This window comes from Falco biarmicus, chromosome 7, assembly GCF_023638135.1.
Source record: "Falco biarmicus isolate bFalBia1 chromosome 7, bFalBia1.pri, whole genome shotgun sequence".
NCBI classification, from domain to species: domain Eukaryota; kingdom Metazoa; phylum Chordata; class Aves; order Falconiformes; family Falconidae; genus Falco; species Falco biarmicus.
Window position 1 is genome coordinate 37,442,588 of NC_079294.1, and position 23,168 is coordinate 37,465,755.

The 23,168-nt window shown below is 49.6% G+C and overlaps 1 protein-coding gene across 15 annotated transcripts; it reads right to left on the reverse strand.

The window, feature by feature from the left end:
- Positions 1-14,678: 14,678 nt before the first annotated feature.
- On the reverse strand, positions 14,679-23,154 carry LOC130153213 (translation initiation factor IF-2-like). 15 transcript variants are annotated; one of them, XM_056347750.1, is made up of 7 exons: positions 22,227-23,154; positions 21,511-21,598; positions 20,613-20,677; positions 18,592-19,545; positions 16,853-17,036; positions 16,527-16,618; positions 14,679-14,991 (listed from the first exon to the last, which is right to left on the reverse strand). In XM_056347750.1, exons 1-2 carry the CDS (start codon positions 23,152-23,154, stop codon positions 21,546-21,548), a joined length of 981 nt encoding a protein of 326 aa, XP_056203725.1. In that variant the 3' UTR covers positions 14,679-14,991; positions 16,527-16,618; positions 16,853-17,036; positions 18,592-19,545; positions 20,613-20,677; positions 21,511-21,545. The 15 variants fall into 15 exon arrangements, with proteins under 15 accessions (XP_056203725.1, XP_056203709.1, XP_056203721.1 ...); XM_056347734.1 differs by having other exon boundaries at positions 20,613-21,392; XM_056347735.1 differs by lacking the exon at positions 14,679-14,991 and adding an exon at positions 14,998-15,317.
- Between the last annotated feature and the right edge of the window lie 14 nt (positions 23,155-23,168).

Here is a 23,168-nt window from a genome sequence, read left to right on the forward strand (position 1 = left end):
AAGCATTGCTACAGACAGTGAGCAGGGAAAAGATCATCATGGAGAAAAGGGGGGGGAAATTACCATTTTTCATTATAATAGAGACCCCAGAAGGCTGGGAGTTTCTTTGATAGATTCCCTGCCACCACCCCCACCCCCACCACCCCCATGTTTCTAACTTCTTCAAATACAAGCATAGCCTGCATCTTCTGGGAGGGCTTTTAGGTGACTGCCAGACAAGTGAACTTAGGTTTTTGCAGGTGTCAGAGAAGCAAAAATCTGATTGTCTGAGTCAGATTCAGGCAATTTTAACGTATTTGAGCTCCTCTTGCTTGATACTTGTGAGATCTCATGCCTGGGGAAAGGCTGCTTGGCCCCAAGCCTCTCCAGGAGGTGGGACCAGTTGGATGCCGAAATCAAAAAGCCAGGTGAGTCATTGTCCTGGACCTGGGTGATGGGTGCTGTTTGTGGGGACAGTGTGAAAGCAATGACACTCACATCACCTACAGAAAGACAGAGTGGCTCCAGGGGGGTCTCTGCAGCCCCCTCCTCTGTGCTCCAGGGCTCCCCATAGCACTCCCACCCCAGGAGGGGCCAACCAGACCCCACAAATCTCAAGAGGGTTCCCACATTTCTAAGAAACGGATTTTTTTCCCCAAAGGGGGAGTGTGATGAGAGCTGTGTCTCTGCATCCCTATGTTCTTGTTTGGTTCTGAAACATTAAACCCAGGTCAGGGCATTAAACCATCTCTTTTTCAGGCTTTGCCAGGCAGGTATTTTCTCCATGCTGGACAGCTGATGGAGACGGCAGGTTTTCCCCTCCCCACTCTCCCCCCACCTCCCCAGTCTTTGATCCCAGCAGCTCTGGAAACTGAGCTTTGAAAATACAGTGATTTCACAGACGTGTTGATTAGGAAATTAAATTCCAAGAAGCAAGTGACAACCCAGCTGCACTGCCTGGCTCTGTGAGCCTGGAGCTCCCCACCAGGAAATGTATTCTCCTGTGTTTTTGACATATCCAGGGTGTTGTATTATTAATAAAAAATGCAGACAGAACTTCTTAAGAGAAAATTACTTCCAAAGAAACTGCTCGGTTTGTGGGTATTTTTCAGTTTTTCCTGTGAATTGTTAGGCTTCCTTGAAGACAGCTCAGTCCCTTCTGTCTTTTGCAGAGCAAAAATGAAGCATACGTTTACCCCGGAGCACAGAGAGTCTCCTGGGCACACAGACAGACCCCAGGGATTTGTCTCCCATAGCAGGCTGTTAATCAAGGTTTCCAGTTTCATAGGGAAATGGATTTAATGGAGGATGGAGGGAGGACTGTGGACCTTCATAGTTAATTCTACAGAAAAATAACCCCAGCCTTGTAGTTCTGTGAGAACTGGGCTGTGTCTAGTCCATCCAGCTGGGATAAGGAGAGGACTAGCTGATGTGGCTAGCTCCAGAGCAGCCGTGATGCCACACAGTGATTGCAAATAAGATGTTCTTATTCTAACACCCCAAAATCCAGCACTGAAAAACAATCTTTTTCCCCTTCCCAGCCGTATCAACTTTATGCTTTTCTGAGTGCTCCTGACACCAATCTGCACATACCAGCCCAGGGTGGGAGGGTGTTTGGGGGCAGATTCATCTCATTCTTGGTACTGGGAAAGCAGGGATGGCCCTCAGCAGCAGATAAGCTTGGGCAGCCTTGTACTTCAAGCCCAGGACAAGTGGGATGCCGAATGCACCCTGCTTGGCTCGTCACCACTGCAGCGGCCGGGACCTGCCAGGGCTTACCAGGGCTGTGCTCCGGTCCACAGCAGGAAGGAAAAAATATGGAGGTAGGGTCCCATTTCCTTGGAGACATAGTATGTCGGCATCAACCTGAAGACAGCTGCAGGGCAGCTCAGGCTCCTCTCACTTCACCTGTGGGTGCATTGCTCCCTCAGGAATCGGACCCCAGCAGCATGGCCCCAGCAGAGCTCCTCACAACCTGGCCACCTCAGAGCCATGGCACCCAGCAGAGCCCCGAGCTGCTTTGCAGGCACCCACCTCTGCAAGGAAGCAAACCCAGAAGTGTTTGGGTGATGGATGTGGACGGGGTGGGCTCAGCAGCTTAGTGGAGAGGCTGGGGATAGGGCAGGATCCATCAGTCTCCAGCACTGGCCACCAAGGGCAATGGCAGGGGCTGAGGCGATTTGGTTTCAGAGGAGGTTCAAGAAGTTCCTTGAGGCTTGCAGAACAGCTGCAGGAGGGGGAAGAACCAGAAGAGGCTATGCCTGTGTGAAGCAGCCATGTGTGGGGCTAGGTGATGGTTCAGACACACTGGAGGGTCACAGCTGCAGCAGTGGGTGGGACTTTGGGGTCACCACTCTTTGCTTTGTCTCCAATTTAAAGTTTAATGGAAGGTTTTAAAAAAAGGCTTAAAAGGAGGGTGAGGAGATGTTCGCAGGAACCTTTCTGCAAGGTAGAAATACCTGTATAGAAGGAGGGAGGATGGTTATTTGCTGGGAAACACAGCAAGTATCCAGCAAAGAAGCGACCAGTCTCTGGTTGGCACCACAGGTTTGAAGTGGAAAGGCTGTAAAAGGCCTTCCAGGAAAAGGCAGATCCTTTTTTCCTGGATGCAATAAGGAAGAAAGAGAAGAAAAACTCAGGGAAGTGATGCAAAGAAAACCTGTCAAAGCAATAAGCCAGGAAAAGAAGCTTTGCAGAAGTGCTTTGAATGGGTGCACATGCAGTGACAGGGGATGTATCAAAGCCAGAGAGGTTAAAGCATACAAGATGAGAGATCATGCTGGCCTAGACATGAAGGCCCTTATCCTACTTTCCTCTAGCTTGATATTCAGAAATATGCAAGCAGATGGGGTCTGACTTCCAAACACTGAACAGAGGTGGACACCAACAGCCTTTGTCCCTGTAGCCTTTCTTCCCCACCAGCACAGAAAGGGTAAAACTACCTCTTTCTCAATAGGTTGCCTCCCTTCCCTTGGTGCTGCTTAAAAATCACTCCAGAAATTAAAAGCGGATCAGCCTTTACATCTGTAGCTCATTCTGCACAAGATGCCCCATTGGGAAGGGAGTTTTCCTGGTGAACTGCAGAGAACCTGTCTGTGCTCGCCAGCACCCACGCTGCAGCACCGCCGTCCCTCCTGCTGCTCCCATGCATGGAGGCATCCCTGAAATGCCGGAGCCTCATCCTCCCTGCAGCATGGGGGATGCAGGCAGAAGTCTGGCAGGTGGTGGGGCTGCAGCGTGGGCACAGGGTGGGAGAAGGACGAGCAGTCCGAACCCTTACTGCATTCCTCTGTGGTATAAGGCCACTCTGGTCCCCCCAGCTGGCTGCTCTCACCCATCCCATCCCCATCCTATCCCCATCCCCTCAAAGAGCAGCTTGCTGGTGACATCTTTGACACCTCCAGCTCTCTTTCTGCATATCACAGCTTTTTATCTCTGGCAGCTAATAGCAGAGCGCTGGGGGAAGGGACCATATGCCAAAGCAGCTTGTCTAAGGCACCTTCTTACTAATTACATTACATGCCCCCCTAGCAAGAGAAAGGTTTTGACACACAGTTAGATTAGTGACCAGAATATCTCCCCTCTCTCCAAGCTGTAGGTGATGCTTTTGCCTCTGTGCTGGTGGCAGGAGGCAGCTCTGCGATGGGACGGGACAGAGCCACCTTTGTTTGCAGTGATACCACAAAAAGCACAGGCTGGTGGCAGCCAGGAGCATGTGCTTCTGCCAAAAGTCCAGTTACAGGAGTATACGGGGTAAGCAGCTGCTATGCAGTGCGACAGCGCTGGAACAAAGACAGCAACTGAATTAATCTGCAGAAAGAGCCACCTTCCTTTATTCTGCTGCCTGCAGGGTGTTTGCTGCAAGTAACAACTGAATCATGACAGCCTGGGATAATCAGAGGGTATGAACCTCAGGCTCAGTTCAGCTGCAGGGAATCTCGCTCCCCTTCTTCCAAGGGACACTGTAGCTCGGAGGAGCTCTGGTGCTGTCCTAATTAACAATGTATCCTGTTAATGGCTGATCCTACCCAAGGAATGTAGGTGTCAGTCATGATTCAGACAGCAGCAGCAAGGTGATGGGTTTGCCCATCGGAGGGGAGAAGGTGTCCTGGCATCCAGATCCTCTTCCAGAGGACAAGAGGAACCCAAGACGGGGCAAGAAGCTGAGGGCCAGGTGATGCTGTCACCGTTTCCAGGTCCCTTTGCTCCTATCAGGAGCTAAATTGCATCGTATTGCAGCCATGATTTCAAACGGAGCTTCTATTCGGGGCCTGTGTGTGGGGTTGTGGCAGTGGCAGGAGATTGTTCCCATGGGAGCTTGGGAGGCCCTGCAGAGCAGTGATGAACACTGTCGTGGGGCTACCTGTGGGGCTGGCCCATGAGCATTCAAACCCTCTCCTTGCCTGTTGCTGGCCAGCATGACAGCCAGCCTAGTTAGCTGTGAAGGATGAGCTGGTGGTCCTGTCCATCTCACTGCACAGGAAAACACTACTTGTGCATCTTTTTCTAAATCACATGGGAGTGCTAAATATGCAGGTCTGCTTCTCCAGCGCCCTGTGTGGCAGTGCTTGCTCCAGCGCATGGCTGCTGGAAGGTGCTGCTGGAAGGAGCGGACAAGCAGCCTGCACAGGGGAGACAGGCTCCCCTGGTTTGCTTTCCAGCTGGGGGAATCCCGACCTGCTTCTGCTCTCTGACTCCTGGATAACCTTTTCATAACTACTCCTGCTTCTTACATTGGGGTCTCCTGAAATCTCTGTCAACAGCAAATGCTTTCACCTTTGCATGCCTGGAGCTCTCTGGGGACTGGGACCAGGGCAGTTATTACAGAGAGTTTTCCAGGGACTGTCAGCTTCCCTGCCCCTCCTGCCGCTACCCAATTCTCTGGCCAGCTAGGAGGCACGGGCATGCACACGTTTCAGTATGTGCCTCATTTTTAATGCATTTATTTTTAGCTTGTTTTTGTGGCCTACAGAGGATTCCACAGGAAATCCTGCAGCCATGGGATCACGAAAAGCTCAGGTTCCCGATTGTGTTACATACGTTAACAGAGATGTGATCTATACAGGGTTTTTTAAAAAGCAGCTATAAATACTTCCTCCAGCTGCACCAATATCCCCTCATCCCTCTTCCCTCCACGGCACCTGTTGACACTCATGTACCCAGTTAAGATTAGCTGCTTCGCAGGGAAGGGAAGCCTCAGCTCCGGAGCCATCCCTCCTGCCGTGTCGCCACAGCACCTGGCTGGCCCGTTCCCGGAGGCCGCCTGGGCTGTCACCATTTGCACAGCCCTGAGAGGCTGGCTCCGCCGCCAGGTTTACTCAACCCAGCAGCTGTGCAGGGGAAGAGAGCCAGGACCCAGCCCCACGTGAGGTGGTGGCACCTTGCCACCTGAGCCCCATGGCCAGGGCAGCGCCAGCCTCCTGGCCTGGCAGTGCCACCGCTGTCAGTTCTCAGCCCCGCTTCTTTCCTCAGCGTCAGCCGGCCCAGGCAGCAGGGGTGCTTGGGGCTAGCGTGCACATGCATGTGTTGTTATGCAGCCGTGGGGTGCCCTGCCAAGTGTGACATTTCCCTCCAGCTGTGGAAGCAGCTGGCTCTTTTGCAGGACCTTCTGGGCTGGCCGGAATGTGAAACACCCGCAGGGTTGGCCTATGTTTGTAAACTACAGAGATATGCATGTATGCATCTCAGGTTCATGGCATCCAAGCATGGAGGAGGCGTTTGGGTTCCTTTGGGTAGAAGAAGAGGGACTCCTCACCTGTAAGAGGTAGCTCATGGTCTCCTCACCGGCTCTGAGCATCGCAGGAGGAAGGTTCAGCACAGGGTGCCCCAGCCTGAGCTAGTGCATGCCTGGAGGAAGCTCCTGCCGGTAACCTGTCACGTCTGTTACATGTTTCATGCAGCCTCCAAGCTCAGCCCCAAAACCCTCTTCCATGTAGAGAAAATCCCAATGAAGTGAGAAGGAGCTGTGCCAGGGGCCAGTCCCTGCTTCCTTGCAAAGGTGTCAGCCTCGTGCTGGCACCCATGGTGGACACTGCTCAGCAAAGTCCATCTCAGAGCTGTGCCCCTGGTGTTCCCAGCCCCACATGTTGTCATTCCTGGCTGCTGCTGAGTCAGTCCCTGGCCACGCTGGCTGCCTTCACAGCAGCCGTGCTCTGCTGCTCTGCAGAAAGCCTCAGGTGTCTGGAGGAGCCCATAATACAGCAGTTGCAGACAGTGTTCCCCCCTGGAATATAGTCAAGAATTTCTTAAAGGTTTGTTGACGCAAAAATTATCCGATTTGTAAGAAGAGATTCCCTCATTTGCCGCTTTCTCCCCTACACAAGAAGCGCCATGTCCTGCTTGCTTGTCCCTCTCCCACCCCCCTGGGGGACCGGTTCCCCTCTGCCAACACAACTCAACCTCAGCAGGGGCAGGACTTGGACCTGGGCTTCCCGCTCCTGGAAATGGTTAAATTCCTGCTGATGGAGGAGCGTGATCAGCCCAGCAAGAGCTGTTCAAACATCTTGCATCTCCTTAGCCTACCGGCTCTGGATCAGGCTGCTGATGGGAGCTGGTGAGTGTGGGCTGGAGCTTGGCTTGGGGTCCTGGTGGCCCAGTGAGTGCCAGAAGCCTTTACACTCCTCTGGCCCTGGCTTTGCCTAGAGAACCTCCCCTGGAGCCAAAAGAGCTGCCTGATGAAAGTTTAGATGACCTGAAACACGAAACATCTTGGCTTTCACAAATGATTATTTGCTGGTGAAAGGTCACCTGCCAACTGCATCGCAAGACTCAGGGCCTGATGCAGGAACTGGAAGATGCATTCAGTTCAACATTAAAGCAATTGGAAATTTACCCCATTGCTTGGAAACTCTCCTGATTCTCACCTATGCCCTCTTAAACTATACCTCTGAGCGTGCCACACTCCCAGGCTGGCATCTGTGTTCGTGTCACATCCCTCTTCGCCAGTGTGCAGGATTGATTGTGAGCCAAGCCAAGCCCTTCTCCCCCGGCAGACCCTGCTGAGATCCTGACATGGGTCCTGTACAAGCAGCTTCAGATGTGTGTTGTCAGCTGCGAGTCAGGTGTGCAACCCTGCTCTTCCCATACCCCAGTAGCCCTGGCAGCTCGCGTAGGTGAGGTGGTAGAAATCCTTGGAGATGCTCATGGTACCAGCAGAGAGAAGAGTACAGAGGGAAAAGTGGGATTACACAGGCTCAGCTGATGGAGAGGAAGGCAAAGCCCTGGGTCAGAAGCAGAGGACAGTGGGCTTGGAGGTAAATTCAGCCTGCTTATGGAGATTTCAGATTCAGACCCAAAACACCATGGTGAAGCCCATCCTGGAGTAGCTGTTGTCAGACACCATGGGACACATGAAGGTTGCCCTGGTCCTCCAACGGCCCAGGGCCTCCTGGATCTGGAGAAGGTCTCAGCAGAAGGATCAAACGTAAGGAGTAGGGGAAAAGGAACAGCAGTATTTGCTTTCTTCTGCCCTGCTCCTCCCAGGCTGTCGCTTTTGTCAGGGCTCCTGACAGCCCTTTCAGCTGAAGTGCACTCCAAAAATGTACGCTGGGGTTATATAAGACTCTGGTACCTTTGGTGACTCACACGCCTTGTCCTAACATGCTGTTCCCCACAGCCGTTGTGTAACCTCACCGGGAAAGCACGCGGAAGCCGGCCCCAGGGATTGGGAGCTACCGTGGGGATGGGGAGCTGCAGAGGGAATGGGAGCCATGGCCCTGGGGGTCTCCCCTCTCAGGGAAAGGCAAACCCACTGAAGGACTATCCCTATTCCTGCAGAGGGAGAGGAAGGAGTCCTGGCATGGGGTTGGTCCTGCAACCGGAGGAACTGCTGGAGAAATGAAAAACATGAGATTCAGTGGACTAGAAAATCTGTGGTTGGCATCCAAAGTTGTGGTTTCCCCTGTTGTGTGCCTGTAGTGAAAGGTCTACTAGTGCTTGTAATGAAAGGGGTCGTTGGTAGGAGGGCACGAAAGGGGATATCTTCTTCTTTCAGCCAGGAAGCCTTCCTCCTGCAGCAAAGGAGCCCGAGTTTAATTTTAAGTAGGGAAACATCAGGATGGGCTTTGCTGCCAGCAGTGGAGATACCAGCTGTCTCTCTGGCACAAAAGGAGGATCAGGCCTTTGAGGAGCTGCTGGAGCTTGCAGCAGATGTGCGGGCAGGGCGAGAGGCAGCCCGCTTTGCAGGCAGCAGCATCGGCAGTGGGGCGAGACTCGCAGCAGTGGGGTGAGGACGGAGCAGCCTGAGGATGTCAGGATGGATAAGCCCATGGGGGCAAATGTCACGTAGCTCGGTCTCAGTGTGAAAGGCTGCAAAGGGAAGTGTGTGTGCCTCTGTACTAGGGTGGGGGAGTCTGCCCCAGGCTCCTCGCAGCTGGGTCCAGTCTGCCACGTTCTGCCATCTCCTGGGACAGTGTCCCCAGTGGCACAGAGCACAGCAGGGGCCAGCAGAGTGGAGGGGACCTTGTGCCAGCCTCACCTTCCCTCCTTATTCACAGCCTGCAGCTGCTGGAAGGACACAAGTCACACCTGGGGAGCTGTACCTCAGCATTTTGTGCTGCTGTGGTTTGATTTGGTTTTTCACCCTGCTCATATTCTGTGTTTCAATGTGAACACCACAAATCGAGCTCAAAACACTCAGTCCCCCAAGGCAGTGGAGCTGCTGTAGATGTGTTGGAGGAAGACTGAGCATTGGCAAGTCAGCAGCAAATGTCTGCTCCTGAACTTACGCTGCCAAGGAGGTTTGGGCCTCATCCTGCCTTGCACTCGTGTCTCTCAAAGAAAACAGAGGCACTGCTGCAGGTTTGAGTGTTGCCTTGTGACTTCAGGGCCAGCTCATCAGCCGGGGCAAGTCAGGGTAGCTGCACTGAAGGCAGTCCAGATGAGCAGATATTTCCTGACATCTTGCCAGTCCTTGAATTCTGTCCAAGACTCCACACCTACCCCAGCCTACCTTCTGGTGCAAAAGTGCTGGGTTTGAATCATGCAAAGGATTCGCAGCCTGGCTCATTAGCTGAATTGAAAAATAAAGTTAATGAAACTCTTCTTATTCAGCCAAGGATCTGGTTCCCAATGTTTAATATCTCTGCAATGGAGTGATAACATATTGGGGCTGACTCTCGGCTTCATGACTCCACTTTTAGACTAGTGTAAAATCACAGTAACGCAGGCATCAGACTCGTTATTTATGATAGTTATAAATTATACAATTTTGCCCCCTCAGTCCATAGCTAGAAATCACCACTTCCCACATGCAGCATATGCAATGCTTTATTTTTATAAAATAACTTCCATCTTTCTAAAGAGTAAAGGCAGAGCAAAACGATGAATTAATGATGTGACCTATTATTAAGTTATGAAATGCTTACAAGCCCACAAAAACATGCAAGGGTTCAACTTCCTCAGGGAAGAGGGCAACTGAAACAAATTTCAGAGCCACAACCTTGCCTGATGGAAAGCAGCAGACAACAGCTTCAGCAGAAGTGCCTGTTCCCAGCTGCAGTCGGTTCCCAGAAATGGCTCACCATGAAGCCCAGCACGAGTGATGTTGAAGGATGTTCATGAGAAGCAAGCTGATTATTTTCCCAGATTAATAAGGAAGAATGATCCACAGGTTTTGTTCTAATGGCTACAACTGCAGGTCTGCCGTGAATTAAGCCTGCAGGATCTTGCCGTGCCTTTGCCAGCCAGCCTTGGGCTGCTGGGGCACAGGACATCTCTGCTGACGGGCAGCACTGCCTGCTGTCTACACAGCCTGGTGTTTCTTACTGCACAACCTGTTTCAGTCACTTATATTTTGCCAGGCTCTAACCTCCCGCGCTGGCCTCGGACATGCCAGGGCTGCTGCACCAGGAGATCTTGGTCAAGACAGTAGAGGCTGGGGGGTGACATGTTTCGTCCTTGACCTTTTGGGAAAGCTCTGGGATGAAGAGGTAAAGAGAAGAGATGTGATTATTCTGGAGACAGAGGGGGAAAGTCTGAGATGAGTGTGGAATGGACGAGGAGGGGTAAGTTGGGATAAGGAGCAGGAGGAGAGGAAGAGATGGACCTCAGAGGACATGGGACAGAAGAAGGAAAGAGGAGTTCCTTCTCCCCATTAGGACATGTGCCCTACAATGCCTGGGATGAACAAAATACATCTGCATTTCTCCTCTGTTATCAGCTGAAACCTCCTGGTCTTGCGCTCACATCAGCTGACACATTGTGGATGGCAGCCTTCCACTGTGACAAATGCTTTATTAGCTCCCATCATGCTTCTGCCTGGTGGCCTCAGCGCTCTGGCTCTGCTGCTGGCCCCGTCACCAAGGCACGGTGGGCCTGCTGGGGACCTCCAGTTTGCTTCACTGTGACCCAGGAGTGCCCACATAAAGGCAAACATGCGTGCAAGCGACCCGCAGAAAGCGGAGGTTACACAGCCGGCTGCTCCAGCGTCAGGAGATGCCGAAGGAGGGCTGCCTCTGCATGTTTCTCGTTTCACTGTTTCCTCAAGGCTCCCCACCCAGACTCACCTCCACACACGAAATGGACGGTTCCCACCTGCATAACAATGGCTAAGCAAAAATCCTGCTTGGAGAGATACCTGAAGCAGCCCTGTGCAAGCCCTAAAGCGGTTTAACTGCTGAGCTTAGGGGAAATTAGCCCGCTCCATTGCACTAATGCATTTCTATTGCTCCTGGTAGAGCAATATAAACCCAGCTAACCACACAGCACAGGCGTATCCTGGTGAACAGCTCTGAGATTTTCCTTTCCCTATGCTGGCCAGCACGCCGGCTCCATGCTGCCTTTACAGCTGATTGCACAAACTTCCCTTGGACTTCAGCATCCAGGAGTCCTGCAGTCACTGCTGAACTCAGCTTTGCAGGCTCCAGTCGCCTGGGGAGACACCTTCCCCCTCACCTCCACAGCTTTGCCACCTCAGGCAGCAAAGCAAAGGGGATTCCTCTCCCACGCACAGCTCTGTGCCCCCGGAGCAGGTCCGGCATGCGGGGGCCGCTGGAAAGGCAGCGTGCAGTCCTGTAATTAAAGCCTGGATCCTAACGTGCAAGTACATAGAGGCCACATGCCAGCTGATTTACTTTGTAGCTTGAATAGCGTTTCTTTAATGTAGGTGGGTTAGTGGTTTTTTTTGTGCATGCAAGAAACATAAATAGGACTTCATCTTTTATGCATTTCCTTGTGCCTTCCAGACTGAGAGCTCCTCTCCATCATTTGACATTGTTCCTTGTTTTGAAAGACACACTTACTAGAAAAAGATGTAAGAGCGTTTTCATTGCAGTACATCATATTCACATACATAAAATATTAAAAGCAATATAGCTGAACCCAAAAACAATGCAGCGCTTTAGAAAATACTATTAGTCTTTTCCCTGGGTGTTACAGAACATGATCAATCCTACTCTGTTACACATTACAGCCTCCATGGACTCCCAAGAGGAGCATGCGTCACACTTGCAGATACCGGGAGGGTCTGTTATGAAGGGAGCAGAGGGTGGTTTCCTGCTGTACATATGCACACAGAGGCACAGAGGCGTGTGTGTGTGTGGATGGACGGATGCTTACATAGCATTTGCCAGCGCTGCTGAGGTGCATTGGCTGTGTCTGCCCCACACTGCTATCTGCCAAGGGCAGAGTGCATTTCCCAAGTCCTCTCCCAGTCTGTACTGGGTCTTCCTGGAGAAGCCCTGAGTGAGATCCTGAAGTCCAAGGGCACAATGCCATGGAGAGGGCTATGGGACATGGCAGCAGATGGCAAACAGGGAGCAAACACAGCCCTGTGGAAACAACACGTTTTCCTCTAAAGGGCAGCCCTGCTGAAGGAGCCCTTGAATGTCCTCCAAACATCCCTGCTCAAATCACTGCTGTCAGACTTTGGTCCCAGGTGAGACCAGGCTTGGTCTCAGGTGGCTGCAGGTGATGCCTCAGACCTTCAGCAATGTCCCCTGGTGACAGCTGTCCTAGCAGGTCATCTGCCTCATATAAGGAAGCAGAATTACTTTCCTTCTCTTAAGGAATGTCCTGGAGGCTCCTCCCTGCAATAACCAACTGCAATATTGACTGAAGCCAGGTAGTATTAGGAAACAAGAGCTCAAACCATCCGGGTTCATACCCAGCGTGGGACCTAAAGTGGCCTCTCGGTCCGCTCCCTCTTATGAGAAGAGCGGTTTTAGTCAAAAAGAAAATTCTCCCACAGTTAGTGCCTAGGTGTTTTTCCAGCCATTAGCTCTTCCCCCATCCCTCAGGTCCATGTGCTTTTCCAGTCTGTCAGATCTTCCTTTGTGTCCTACATGTGTGTTCCCCTCCTCCTCTCCCCCTGGGGAGCCTCCTGCTGCCCCCCCAGCCCCGGCCCTTCCAGCACTGTCCTCTTCCCCTCCCGGTGGGGCAAGGCAGCAGGAAACAGCACTGCTCCCATCTCCCTGCTTACTGGGGCTGAAACCATTTCATCTGCTAATGTACGCACATGAGAGTGCTTCAGCAAAAGCTGTTTGAAAAATAGGAGCAAGCATTTACTGAGTCTTTAAAAATCTGCAGTCTCCATTCTGCTGGCTTCCAGGGGGAGGAATCTTTCGTATGCTCAACAAATCTTAGAAAAGTCTTATATTAAAAGTCATCAGTGGCTCTTTTCCATGGGTGTTTTGGTTCTCTCTTCCTTTTTTCCATCTCGTTACTGAAAAAAGGGTAAATATAAAAGGTTCCCAAAGCATTCAAAGTCATACCCCTGTGTTTCTCTCCAACATTATCTTGCTCTTTTGAAATTGATTGAAGAATCTATAATTATTGTGAAAGTTTTAAAACAAATTTAAAGGACTGACTCCTTAAAGTTCAGGTGGCTGAAGCTTCAGTAGCCACAGAAGAAAGTAAAAGCAGAACCAACAGAAAAATACGAAAATGCTTTTATGGGCAGAAAATGTTAATGGGAGAAACATTAAAGGTGTTAATAGTACCACTGCCATATTCAGCGTCTCCTATAAATGGGGCAGGGAATGTTACTGTTGGCAATCTCAGGCAATGACGGGAAGCATTTATTAGTTCAACGGGATCCTGTATTTGCAATAGTAAATCCTGCCAGCAAGACTTACCGTTCCATTGCCAGACTAGCAACGAGTCCAGGGAGAAGGTAGGTGGCGAAGTGGGCATTCAGTGAGGGCAGGGGAAGGGTGCAGAGGCCTCTGAAAGCAGCACTCCCCAAGCAGCAGGGTTCCTAGGGCTCCCTGCTTGTCCTGCTGCCAGAAAATCCTGGCTGTGGCTGCTCCGACAGTATTTTTGATGGTATTTGAGCAACTGATGTCATCTACCTGGACTTGTGCAAAGCATTTGACATCGTCCTGCATGACATCCTTGTTTCTAAACTGGAGAGACATGGATCTTACAGATGGATAAGTATCTTATCGTTGGATAAGGAACTGGCTGGATGGTTGCCCTTCAAGAATTGTGGTCTTGGTGTCCAAGTGGAGACCAGTGACAAGTGGCATTCCTCAGAGGTCTGTACTGGGACGGGCACTGTTTAACATCTTTGTCAACAACATGGACAGTGGGATGGAGTACACCCTCAGCAAGTTTGCTGATCACACCAAACTGTGCGGTGCTGTTGACACGCTGGAGGGAAGGGATGCCATTCAGAGGGACCTTCAGAGGCCTGAGAGGTGGGCCTGTGTGAACCTCATGAAGTCCAACAGGACCAAATGCAAGGTCCTGCACATGGGCAGGGCAATTCCAAGCACAAATACAGGCTGGGCTGAGAATGGATTGAGAGCAGCCCTGAGGAGAAAGATTTGGGGATGACCTGGCAACATGCACCTGCAGCCCAGAAAACCAACTGTACCCTGCGCTGCATCAAAAAAAGCGTGACCAGCAAGTTGAGGGATGTGATTCTCTCCTTCTACTCTGTTCTGGTGAGACCCTGCCTGGAGTACTGTGTTCATCTCTGCAGCCCCCCACAAAAGAAGGGCATGGACCTGTCAGAGCGAGTCCAGAGGAGGCCACAAAGGTCATCAGGGGGCTGGAGCCCCTCTGCTACAGAGACAGGCTGAGAGACCTGGCGTTGCTCAGCCAGGAGAAGGCTCTGGGAAGACCTCATAGCAGCCTTCCAGTACCTGAAGGGGGCCTGCAAGAAAGCTGGAGAGGGACTTTTTACAAGGGCATGTAGTGATAGAACAAAGGAAATGGTTTTAAGCTGAAAGAGGGTAGATTTAGATTAGATATTAAGAAGTTCTGTACTGTGAGGGTAGCAAAACTCTGGCACAGGCTGTCCAGAGCAGCTGTGGGTGCCCCATCCCTGGGAGTGCTCAGGGCCAGGCTGGATGGCACTTTGAACAACCTGGTCAAATGGAAGATGTCCCTGCCCATGGCAGGGGGGTTGGAACTAGATGATCTTTAAGGTCCTTTCCAACACAAACCATTCTACGATTCTATGATTTTTATGAATGGTGAAAGGAGACTTTGGTCCAACAAGTCCGAGGAGAAGTACCAGGCTAAAAAAGGGAAGGGCAAAAGGGAAGAAAAGCAATGAATGGTAATTAATGTAATACAGTTGTAGGTAGATGTTTGCCTGTAAATGGTGATGCTGTATAGTATGTGAAAAGAAAATCGATGTAAACTGTTCAAAGGGAAACTCCATGATACATGGAGAAAACTCTTCAGCTGTATGCAGCAGACTGAATTTTCTCCATGGAGAATACCTGCAGCATGCACAGACTACACTGCCAAAAGGGACTATTCATTTATTAGGTTTATATAGCGCCAGGCATTTCAGGCATGTCATACAGAGCTATGGGATTCATACAGACCACAGACCTAATCCCAAAATGTTTATTGTCATCAGTGAAAAAAAGACTAAGCTGTGACTGGCACTCTTGGCCAGGAAGAAGCAGAGACTGTGCCCTGACTATTTTGGGACAAAGATGTCCTGTTCCTTCAAAGTCTGAGCTGGGAGCACGTCTTTCCTCCCAGGGAATGCTGGCCAGGCTTGCAGCAGGGGCAGCTGGGAGGAACCTGGTCTTCACCAGCAACTTCAGATACCTGTTCAGAAAAATAGAGATGCAGGTGAATACAGGACTTTAATTTATTATTTGTGTGTGTTTGAAATGATGATAGTCCTAATTCCTGCTTTTTATTTTGATAGTATTAAAACATTCCTTCTAATTCACTTTGTTCTTCTATGCATCTTGAAAACTGTCCTGTGATTAGATGATGAAACATCCTCTCTCCAAAAGTGTTTTTATGTTCCTGTGTGATGTGAATTTCAATCAGGACTGGGGCAACAGCACTAATGTGATATTTCTCCAATTCAATTTGAAGCTGTTGACCTTGTAGCAGGTATTTTCAAGGCAGCAGATCATCTTTTCCTAAGAAACAAGCCCAAATATGTTATGTATTTGTCAACTCCTTGTTGTTCTGAAACAAACAAAAAAAATTATGATGTTACTACACATCTACAGTTACAGTAGTAAGTATGGGGCTATTTCTTAATTTCCTGGGTTCCTGTCATTGTTTGAGGAGAATGGAAGGCAAAAGGTGGTTTAGCACTAGAAGAACAAAGGTGCTGTAAAGCCCCATGCTGGGGACCATACACAAAACCCATCTGTGCTGTGAATTCCCCTGGCTGGTCTTCTATAAATCCTTTTTTAAAATCATCCATGCAATTAAAAAAAGATCCTTTGTAGCCATAGTACTAGGTTGTGATATAGAGACTCAAACATGCAAATGAAATATATCTTCCTGTGCTTTTGCAAAGGTTGTTTATGATTGTAGAGTTAATTCATTGCCCGAAAACTCCTTGTTTCAATAGAACATACAATGCGACTGGCTTTGTCTGGGTGATTATCAAGGATGCCTTCAATGCAGAAGGACAGCACTACAGCTGCATGTGATCTCCAGTAACTTTCAGGGCAGTGGGGAAGCTCCAAAGGAAAACAGATGTTGGGAAAATTTTTGGAAAAGGTAGAGACAAAGATCTAAGTATTTATAGGCCTGTCTCCTGACAGGAGTCCCGGCAGTATAATGGAATGACTCACAGGGATCTAGATTAACAAAGAATTAAGGGAGGGAAATATAATTAATGCCAATCAACGGGAATTTATGGGAAGAGACCTTTTCAAACTGACTTGTTATCTTTCACCAGGGAGATTGCAAGTTTGAGTGATAAACGTAACGAAGCTGATGTAAAACACCCGAACTTCTTTAAGGTCTTCAACTTGTTACAGCAGGACATGTTGATTAAGAAACGGGAACAGTACAAACCCAACACGACACACATAAAATGGCTGTCTAACTAATCATCCCTTAAACACTGCTGTGTTAAGGATGTTGTGTTCCTGGAAGGGTGCTTGGGGCACCAGGGCAGCAAGTACTGCTCCCTGGGTGCTACCCTCGGACATTTGGCTCGGTGTCCCTCTACAACCATTTATCAAGCCCTCAGTCCTTGCGCCCCTTCCCTTTGCTCACTGGAAGACTCTAGTAATCAGTTAATTTTTGTGAATTATTTTCCCTCTAGCCCCTTCCCACCCTGGGATGGCCAGTGCATCATGTGTATTTTCAAGGTGACAACTACTTACCAGTGATCTTTTAACAGCAGAAAAATGCAATATGGTCCTGCAATCCTGCACAATTGGTTCTTCATCTGCACCAATTGATATTTTATCAAGGACTGCAAAAAGAAACAAAAAGATTATTGATAGGCTTTGCATATGATACCAAGATAGATAAGAGAGGTGGAAATCAGATGAGTCACTGGTGCAGAGCAAACCAGTTTGCAAAATTGCATTCAAGTGAATGATACACATTTGGGTATGACCAAAGGTAAAAATCATACCTGTAGGAATAATAAAGCATACTTTCAAGACAGGAGATACGCATGTGGAGGGGGAAGGGTCAGACATACTGAGAAGGGCATGTGAATCACAGCTGAACACAAGCTCCCAGAGTTCACTGTTACAGTATCTGCGAGGGCTAAACAGGTTCTTTGGCCGTGGCATCAGCAAAATAAGCAAATATCATGTCTGTATTTGGGCTTCGTATTATTACAGCTGGAATACCATCTTCACCTCTGGTATCTGCAGCACAAACTGATAGATATGGTGGAGATAAATCAGAGAAAACATGCATGCTAGTGCTTACAAATTGGAATAGGATGCCTTTTGGTGACAGACCCCAAGATTTCAATCTCTTTCGTCTCTATTTAAGAGATGGCAGCGGGCTGAGCTGAGTCCTGGCTGGGAGTAGTCTGATCCTCCACAATACAAAAGCAGGGTAGACCCCATAGCTGGAAGCTGTCATCTGTAGGCATATCCAGAGCAGAAACAAATGTTTCTGATGTTGAGGGGGGAAAAGTCACATGGATGGTTTTCCTGGATTGGTCATGGATTGCTTGCCTCTGGCAATATTTAAATGAAAGATACAATCTAAATCAAACACAATTTACTTCAGGGAAATCCACACAGAGGCACTTCAGGGCTTGGTTCTGATAAAGCCTTGGAGACCATATGAGCATGAACCTGGGCCTTCACCTGAAATGGTGACACACTTGGAGGTCTCAGAATAAAGGATTCTTCCCAGAGAAGAGGAGGGAAGGGTATAACCAACAGGGATGGTGGTTGAGAGGCTCTGCTGACCACTGAACATACTAATGGTTATTACAGGTGTGAGTTGCAGGTTGGATGCTAGATGCTCTGGGGTTGGAGACAGAGAAGGCAGTTCTGTCTAACAACTCCTTGGCAAGTCTCCCCAAGCAAAACCCAGCTCTTGGGGATTATTGTGGGCCCTGGGAATTTCAGCCAAGCTGTGTATTTTCCATTAGCCTGTCAACAATTTTAGATGTTCCTTTTTGAACAAGCGTGGGCTAAACCATTTTTAGATAACCTGTGCCCAAAACCCTTGGAATTTATCTCACTGCTACAAAACAATTACTTCCCACTAACCCTGGGGCACACCAATTACTAATTTGTGCTTGAAAACATTAAGTGTGGTAGAGTCATCTATTCTTTTCCCATCATTGTGAATAGAGTCTTTGATTCAGTATCAACCACACAGGAAACAGCACAGAAGGAATAGTAACGTGCCTGACTCAGATGGCAAAGCATCTGAAAGAATTTATGTTTAAGACACAGCTCTGCTGGGGTCATGCACTAGTAGGAATGGAAAAGGCTTGTTATAAAACACCCATTTTAGCTTCAAACATACAGAGTCAAATTCAGAGCTAGCATCATCACCAACTGGCTACTTCTCATTTGCATTTCCTTTGTAACCCCCAAGGCATCAGGTTTATGGAAAACTAAGGAGATATTTTCAATTCTCTAATTTTTCTAAACACTGACCTTGTGCCAACCCATGAGAGCAATGCTCTCACCCAGCTCTCTGGAGCAGTGTGATTCTGTCCCAGAGCCTATGATCCATATAGGCATTTGTGACAAATAGTGGTGGAATTAGTGCAGTTCAGGACTTGATAGCAATCCCATCACAAAGGTTCACATCTCACACATCATGAGACATGGCTCTGCAGGCAGAGCACAGTGTGCTTGGCCTTACAAGTAAGGAATTAAATGAGGTGTGCAGCCCAGGAACCACCATGGTTTGCTCCTGTTTTCTCATAGTTGCAGCCCAGTGCTCAAACCCCTCTGATACCTGAGAAATGCAGAGCAATTGTACTGCCACAGCCACTCTGCTGTCCCCAGGGAGTTGCTCTTCTCCTATAAGGAAAGGCAACTTTAGAAGTTAAATGGGCACAGATCAACGGAAGAAGTCACCACACACAAAATATTCTCCCATTTTCAGATCTCATTCTCTGCCGGACATAAAATTGAGACGGAAGATCTTTTATCTTTCTGTTGTTTTCTCTGCCATCCAAAACACACATTTGCCTTGGCCTTGCAGTGGGTTGCACTTGGGCCTCATTATAATTAAGCATGGACTATTGACTCAGGTTGCATACAGTAATCAGTACTTTTCTATCAATAGCTTTGTAATTGCCATTTTCAAAATCATTCTTCCTATTATAAAACACTGTTAAGATAATATATTCTGTGGAAGTTAAAATTTTAAAAACAAATACAAATAATGATTTCAAACACAAGTAATTAGTTTTAAAGGCAACACTGATAGTAAAAGAGGCCTGGAAATATTCCACTGCATAGAATATCCTAGAATGTCTACAAAACCCCCCAACAAATTAAAAAAACAAAGAAAAAAAGCCCAAATAATAAAAAAAAACCCAATAAAGGAGTGGAATAAGAATGAATAATACTGGCTACATCCCTGTGGATGTAACCCATTTTAAAATGTGTTTCATAAAGGCTTAAAGAAACACCAACAACTCACACCAGGGCTAACAAGTATCAGTCTAAACTGCTATTTTTGTATAAACTAAAATGATCTAATATTTGGGAAGATTCCCAGCTGTTGTACACTATCATAGCTGCAGCGCACGACAAGGCAGCTATAACAATTACATTAGCTGGTTCTCTACTTGCCTCTACCAACTGCTGCCTTTCAGTTCATAGCCTTTAAAGTGAGGTGAGGGGAAAAGAAATTCCTTCGTTAGTTCTGCATTTGCAATCCTTCTTCCACAAGACTCAAAACCTGTGCATTGGAATACATTAAAATAAATTCTTATGTTTTGTCCAGCAATTGTAATTAATGTCAATGTTTTTTTCCCTGATCACAAATGCTGTTAGAGTTAGGGTCTACTCTACCTGTGCAGTGCATTGTTAATAGATTCTTAGTGTGACTTTTAATGTCCAGAAGAAAAAAAAAATATCTAAATTCTTCACCACAATGATGTTGTTTTGTATCATATTGTTTTCTTTTGTTTTCTGTGTGTGGCGACAGCCAAAAGAGTGACATAAAAAAGGCACCTTAACTAGCAGATCTGCTTCCTCTGTGTCTTTGAGTCATATTCTCCAACTCTACTGGCAAAAACAAGTTTTTACAATTGTCAGCACTGTAGCCAATACAGCTCAAAGCCCAGTTGCAGCCTGTTCCGGAGATAACATACAAACATTCATTTAAGTCCCACTTACGAAATCACTGTCACTATCACTAGCGATAGCACAAGAACCAGAAAACATGATTTGATTATCAGACTGCTTTCTGAGTTTTCAGAGACTTTAATAGGAAAAAAATCACCTTCTGATTTCTGAACGCAGCTTAAGTAGTACCTGATAATATGCAGAATATTTACGGACAACAAAGAAACAGAAAACCATGCAATCAGGTTTTTTTTACTATGGTCCAATTTCTAAGAAGAAAATGAACACACTCTGAAATGAACTCATCTGTTTAAATGGGAGAAACAGAATACAGCAACAATAAAATTTGTCATTCCCCATGCAAGATTTGCTACACGGAAAAAACAGCACTAATCAATGTTGCCATTTATTGGCAATAAAACAGCAAAATCGGCTGCTCTTCTTTTTGTGGTCTCAAGCATTTCTTCAAAACTTCTTATTTCAAAGTCACTTTGCCAATCAGAAACATGACTCTGAAATACACAAACAGTCCTTCCCCACAACTCCCCTTCCCCCTGCACCCTCTCCCCAGTGCCTTTTAATGTAGACTGTGAGTATTAAATCAGGTTTTATCTGAGTGACTACTGCTTCCCTGGACAGCAATGCAAGTACGTATAACACAACGCTTAGCTTTAATACCTCTTCATGCCTGTGCCCAGAACTTCCACAGATCTCAGCTTTGCCAAGGCTCAGGACAGGCAAACCTGTAGGTGCAAACAGCATTACTGAGCTCAGTGCACTGCTCACACACTGCGAATTACTCCCTGGCTCCAATGCCTGCAGTTCATCCTCCTCATGCTGGCTGGAGTGCCCAAAAGTGCGGAGTGAGACCATTGGTCTGGTTAACAAGCCAAGCAAACCTCAGTTTATTTTTTACCCTTTTTCTGACTCTGTCATAAGTCAATTACAATTTTTCACAAACACGTTGTAAACAACATATTCTACTGGCAACTGAAAAGAAAAGGATGAAGCAGCAGCCCTGTGGCAAAACCAGAGAGTCAGGAGATCTGGATACTCCTCCTGGCTTTGCTTCAGACTTCGTGACTGACCTTGACAAGCCAGACAGAGGCAAATCCCACTCCCTTTTCTGTGCAAAGGGTCCTCCTGCCTGCTACCCGGAAAGGGCAGCTTTGCAACCAGTATGTACCGTCTGAGCATATACACACACAGATGTATATGTACACACAGAAATATGGATTGTTTGCACAAGAGGTGACTGTTCAAATCCAAAATTCCTGTTGCTGACACAGAGCAAGGCATTAGCCTGAGAACGAGGAAGAAAGGTAAGACTCCATGCAAGTCTAGTGGGTTTCTCCTGCCAGTCAGGTGTTGTGGAGCATCTTGGAGTCCTGATGATGACGTACCAGACAAGCCATTTACCTGGTAGTGTTCAAAAGCTATCTTTTCTCGCTCATGTCTCTAAAAGCGAGGAAAATACTAGTTACATTGTAGGATGGACTTCAAGGCTAAGCTAGTAAATATTTATGAGGCATGAAGTTTGTCAGATAAACTACACTTTAGAAAGATGAAATGTTACCGCTAGGCTGTCAGATGCTCAGAGAAGACAAGTTTCTACAAATCCCACCAGAGGTAGCTGTTTTTTCTCCTGCAGGGGTTCGTATTTTCTGTGTAAAAAAAAAAAAAACCAACAAAAAAAACCAACACAGATTTATTTCTAAATCACCTATATACTGACTATAGGCAAGTTACTTCTCTTTCTCATTTTCAATTGGATCTACTCATGACTACGCTGCGATCTTCCCTGTACACTTAAAAATGATTGTGCAGAGTAACTACTGGATATACAAAGCATGTTTTGATGGCCCAGGCTTCTGCCCCCCTCCACCAAACGAGCAAAGCTTTAAGTTGGGATGAAAACGCAGGGCTGTGACACTGTACGGGCACCTGGCCAGCTACCGCCAGCCTCAGAGCCCCCCACGCCTGAGCCCCTCTGCCCGCCACGCACCACCTCCCGGGCTGGCGAAGGCCAAGAAAAGGAAGGGGGTGCTCTGGCAGACCTGGGGGCCGACCCCTGCACACCGCTGCACGGCACCCGCTCTTCTGGCCCCCACATGGCACTGCTCCCGCCCTGGGCCGCGGGCGGGCACCTGGGTCGGTGCCCGCGTCCCTGCTCCGGCTGGAGACCGGCTCCCCCAGGATGAGATGCTGCCATTCCTCCAGCCCCCCTCCGCGGCTGTAACCCCTCTGCCCCACGGTGCTCCCCAACAGCTGACACCCCGCCCCGGCTCACACCGTTTCTCCCCTCACGCCCGGCCCCGCCGCAGCGGGGCTCCCCGAGGGCCTCTTTCGGAGACCCCCCAACAGGCCGCGCCGCGCCGCGCCGCCCCGGGGCTGCTCCGGCGGGCGAAGGGCGGCAGAGCTGTGCCCGGGGGACCGGGCAGGGCTCCCACCGACCCCTCCGCCGCGGACCGGGGCACCACGCGAGGAAGAGCCCGGCCCGGCCCGGCCCCGCCGCGGGCCCGCCGGCCTCCCGCAGCGCCCGCGCCCCGCCCCTAGCAACCAGCCGCCGGCGCCGGCCTCCCCGGGCGGGGGGCGGGCCCTTCCGGTTCATGTCGGAGCTGGGCTCGGCGCGGAGGAAGCCGGGCGGCCATCTTGGCTCGTCAGGGAGCGGCGGAGGGGTGGGGGGCAGGCAGGCAGGGGGACGTCGGGCGGGCACCCAGCTTCCCCAGCCCGGCCGCGGCCCGCGGGTGTCGGCTTTCTCGGAGCCTGGGGCGGGCGGGTAGAGGCGGGCCGGGATGCGAGCGGCGGCCCGGTGAAGCGGGGCCGCGGCGGGGGAAGGAGAGGGGAGCCCCCTCGGCGGCGGGCCTGCGCTAGCCGCCGTGCCCCGGCTGCAGCGTAGAGGGGCTGGTGCGAGGAGCCGGGCAGCGCGGCGCCCCGCTGCCTCCTCCTCCCCGCCCGCCCGCCGTGCGTTTCCCCCACCCGAGCCGCTCCCTCGCCGCCTCCCTTCCCCCGGCTCCATCCCTCCCCGCTTGATGAAGCGCCCCCCTCCCGGCTGCTGACCCCCGCGGACCCCGGCCTGGCTGTAGGATGAGCCCGGAGGACTCGGAGGGGGCGAGGCCGCTCCGCTCCCAGAGGGGGATCTAGCTCGGGCGTGGGGCGACGCCGGAGGGTGGGGGGCACCGACGCGACGCCGCCCCCCGCCAGCCACCTCGTCCTTCATGGTGGCTCCCTGCG

Bases quoted from the DNA above. Each gene is read 5' to 3' on its own strand.
- LOC130153213 (XM_056347743.1), bottom strand. From the start codon at position 23,154: ATGAAGGACGAGGTGGCTGGCGGGGGGCGGCGTCGCGTCGGTGCCCCC. The intron at 21,599-22,226 runs GTGTGAGCCGGG...TTTTTTACACAG, and splicing joins CGGGCGTGAGGGGAGAAACG to AAAATACGAACCCCTGCAGG.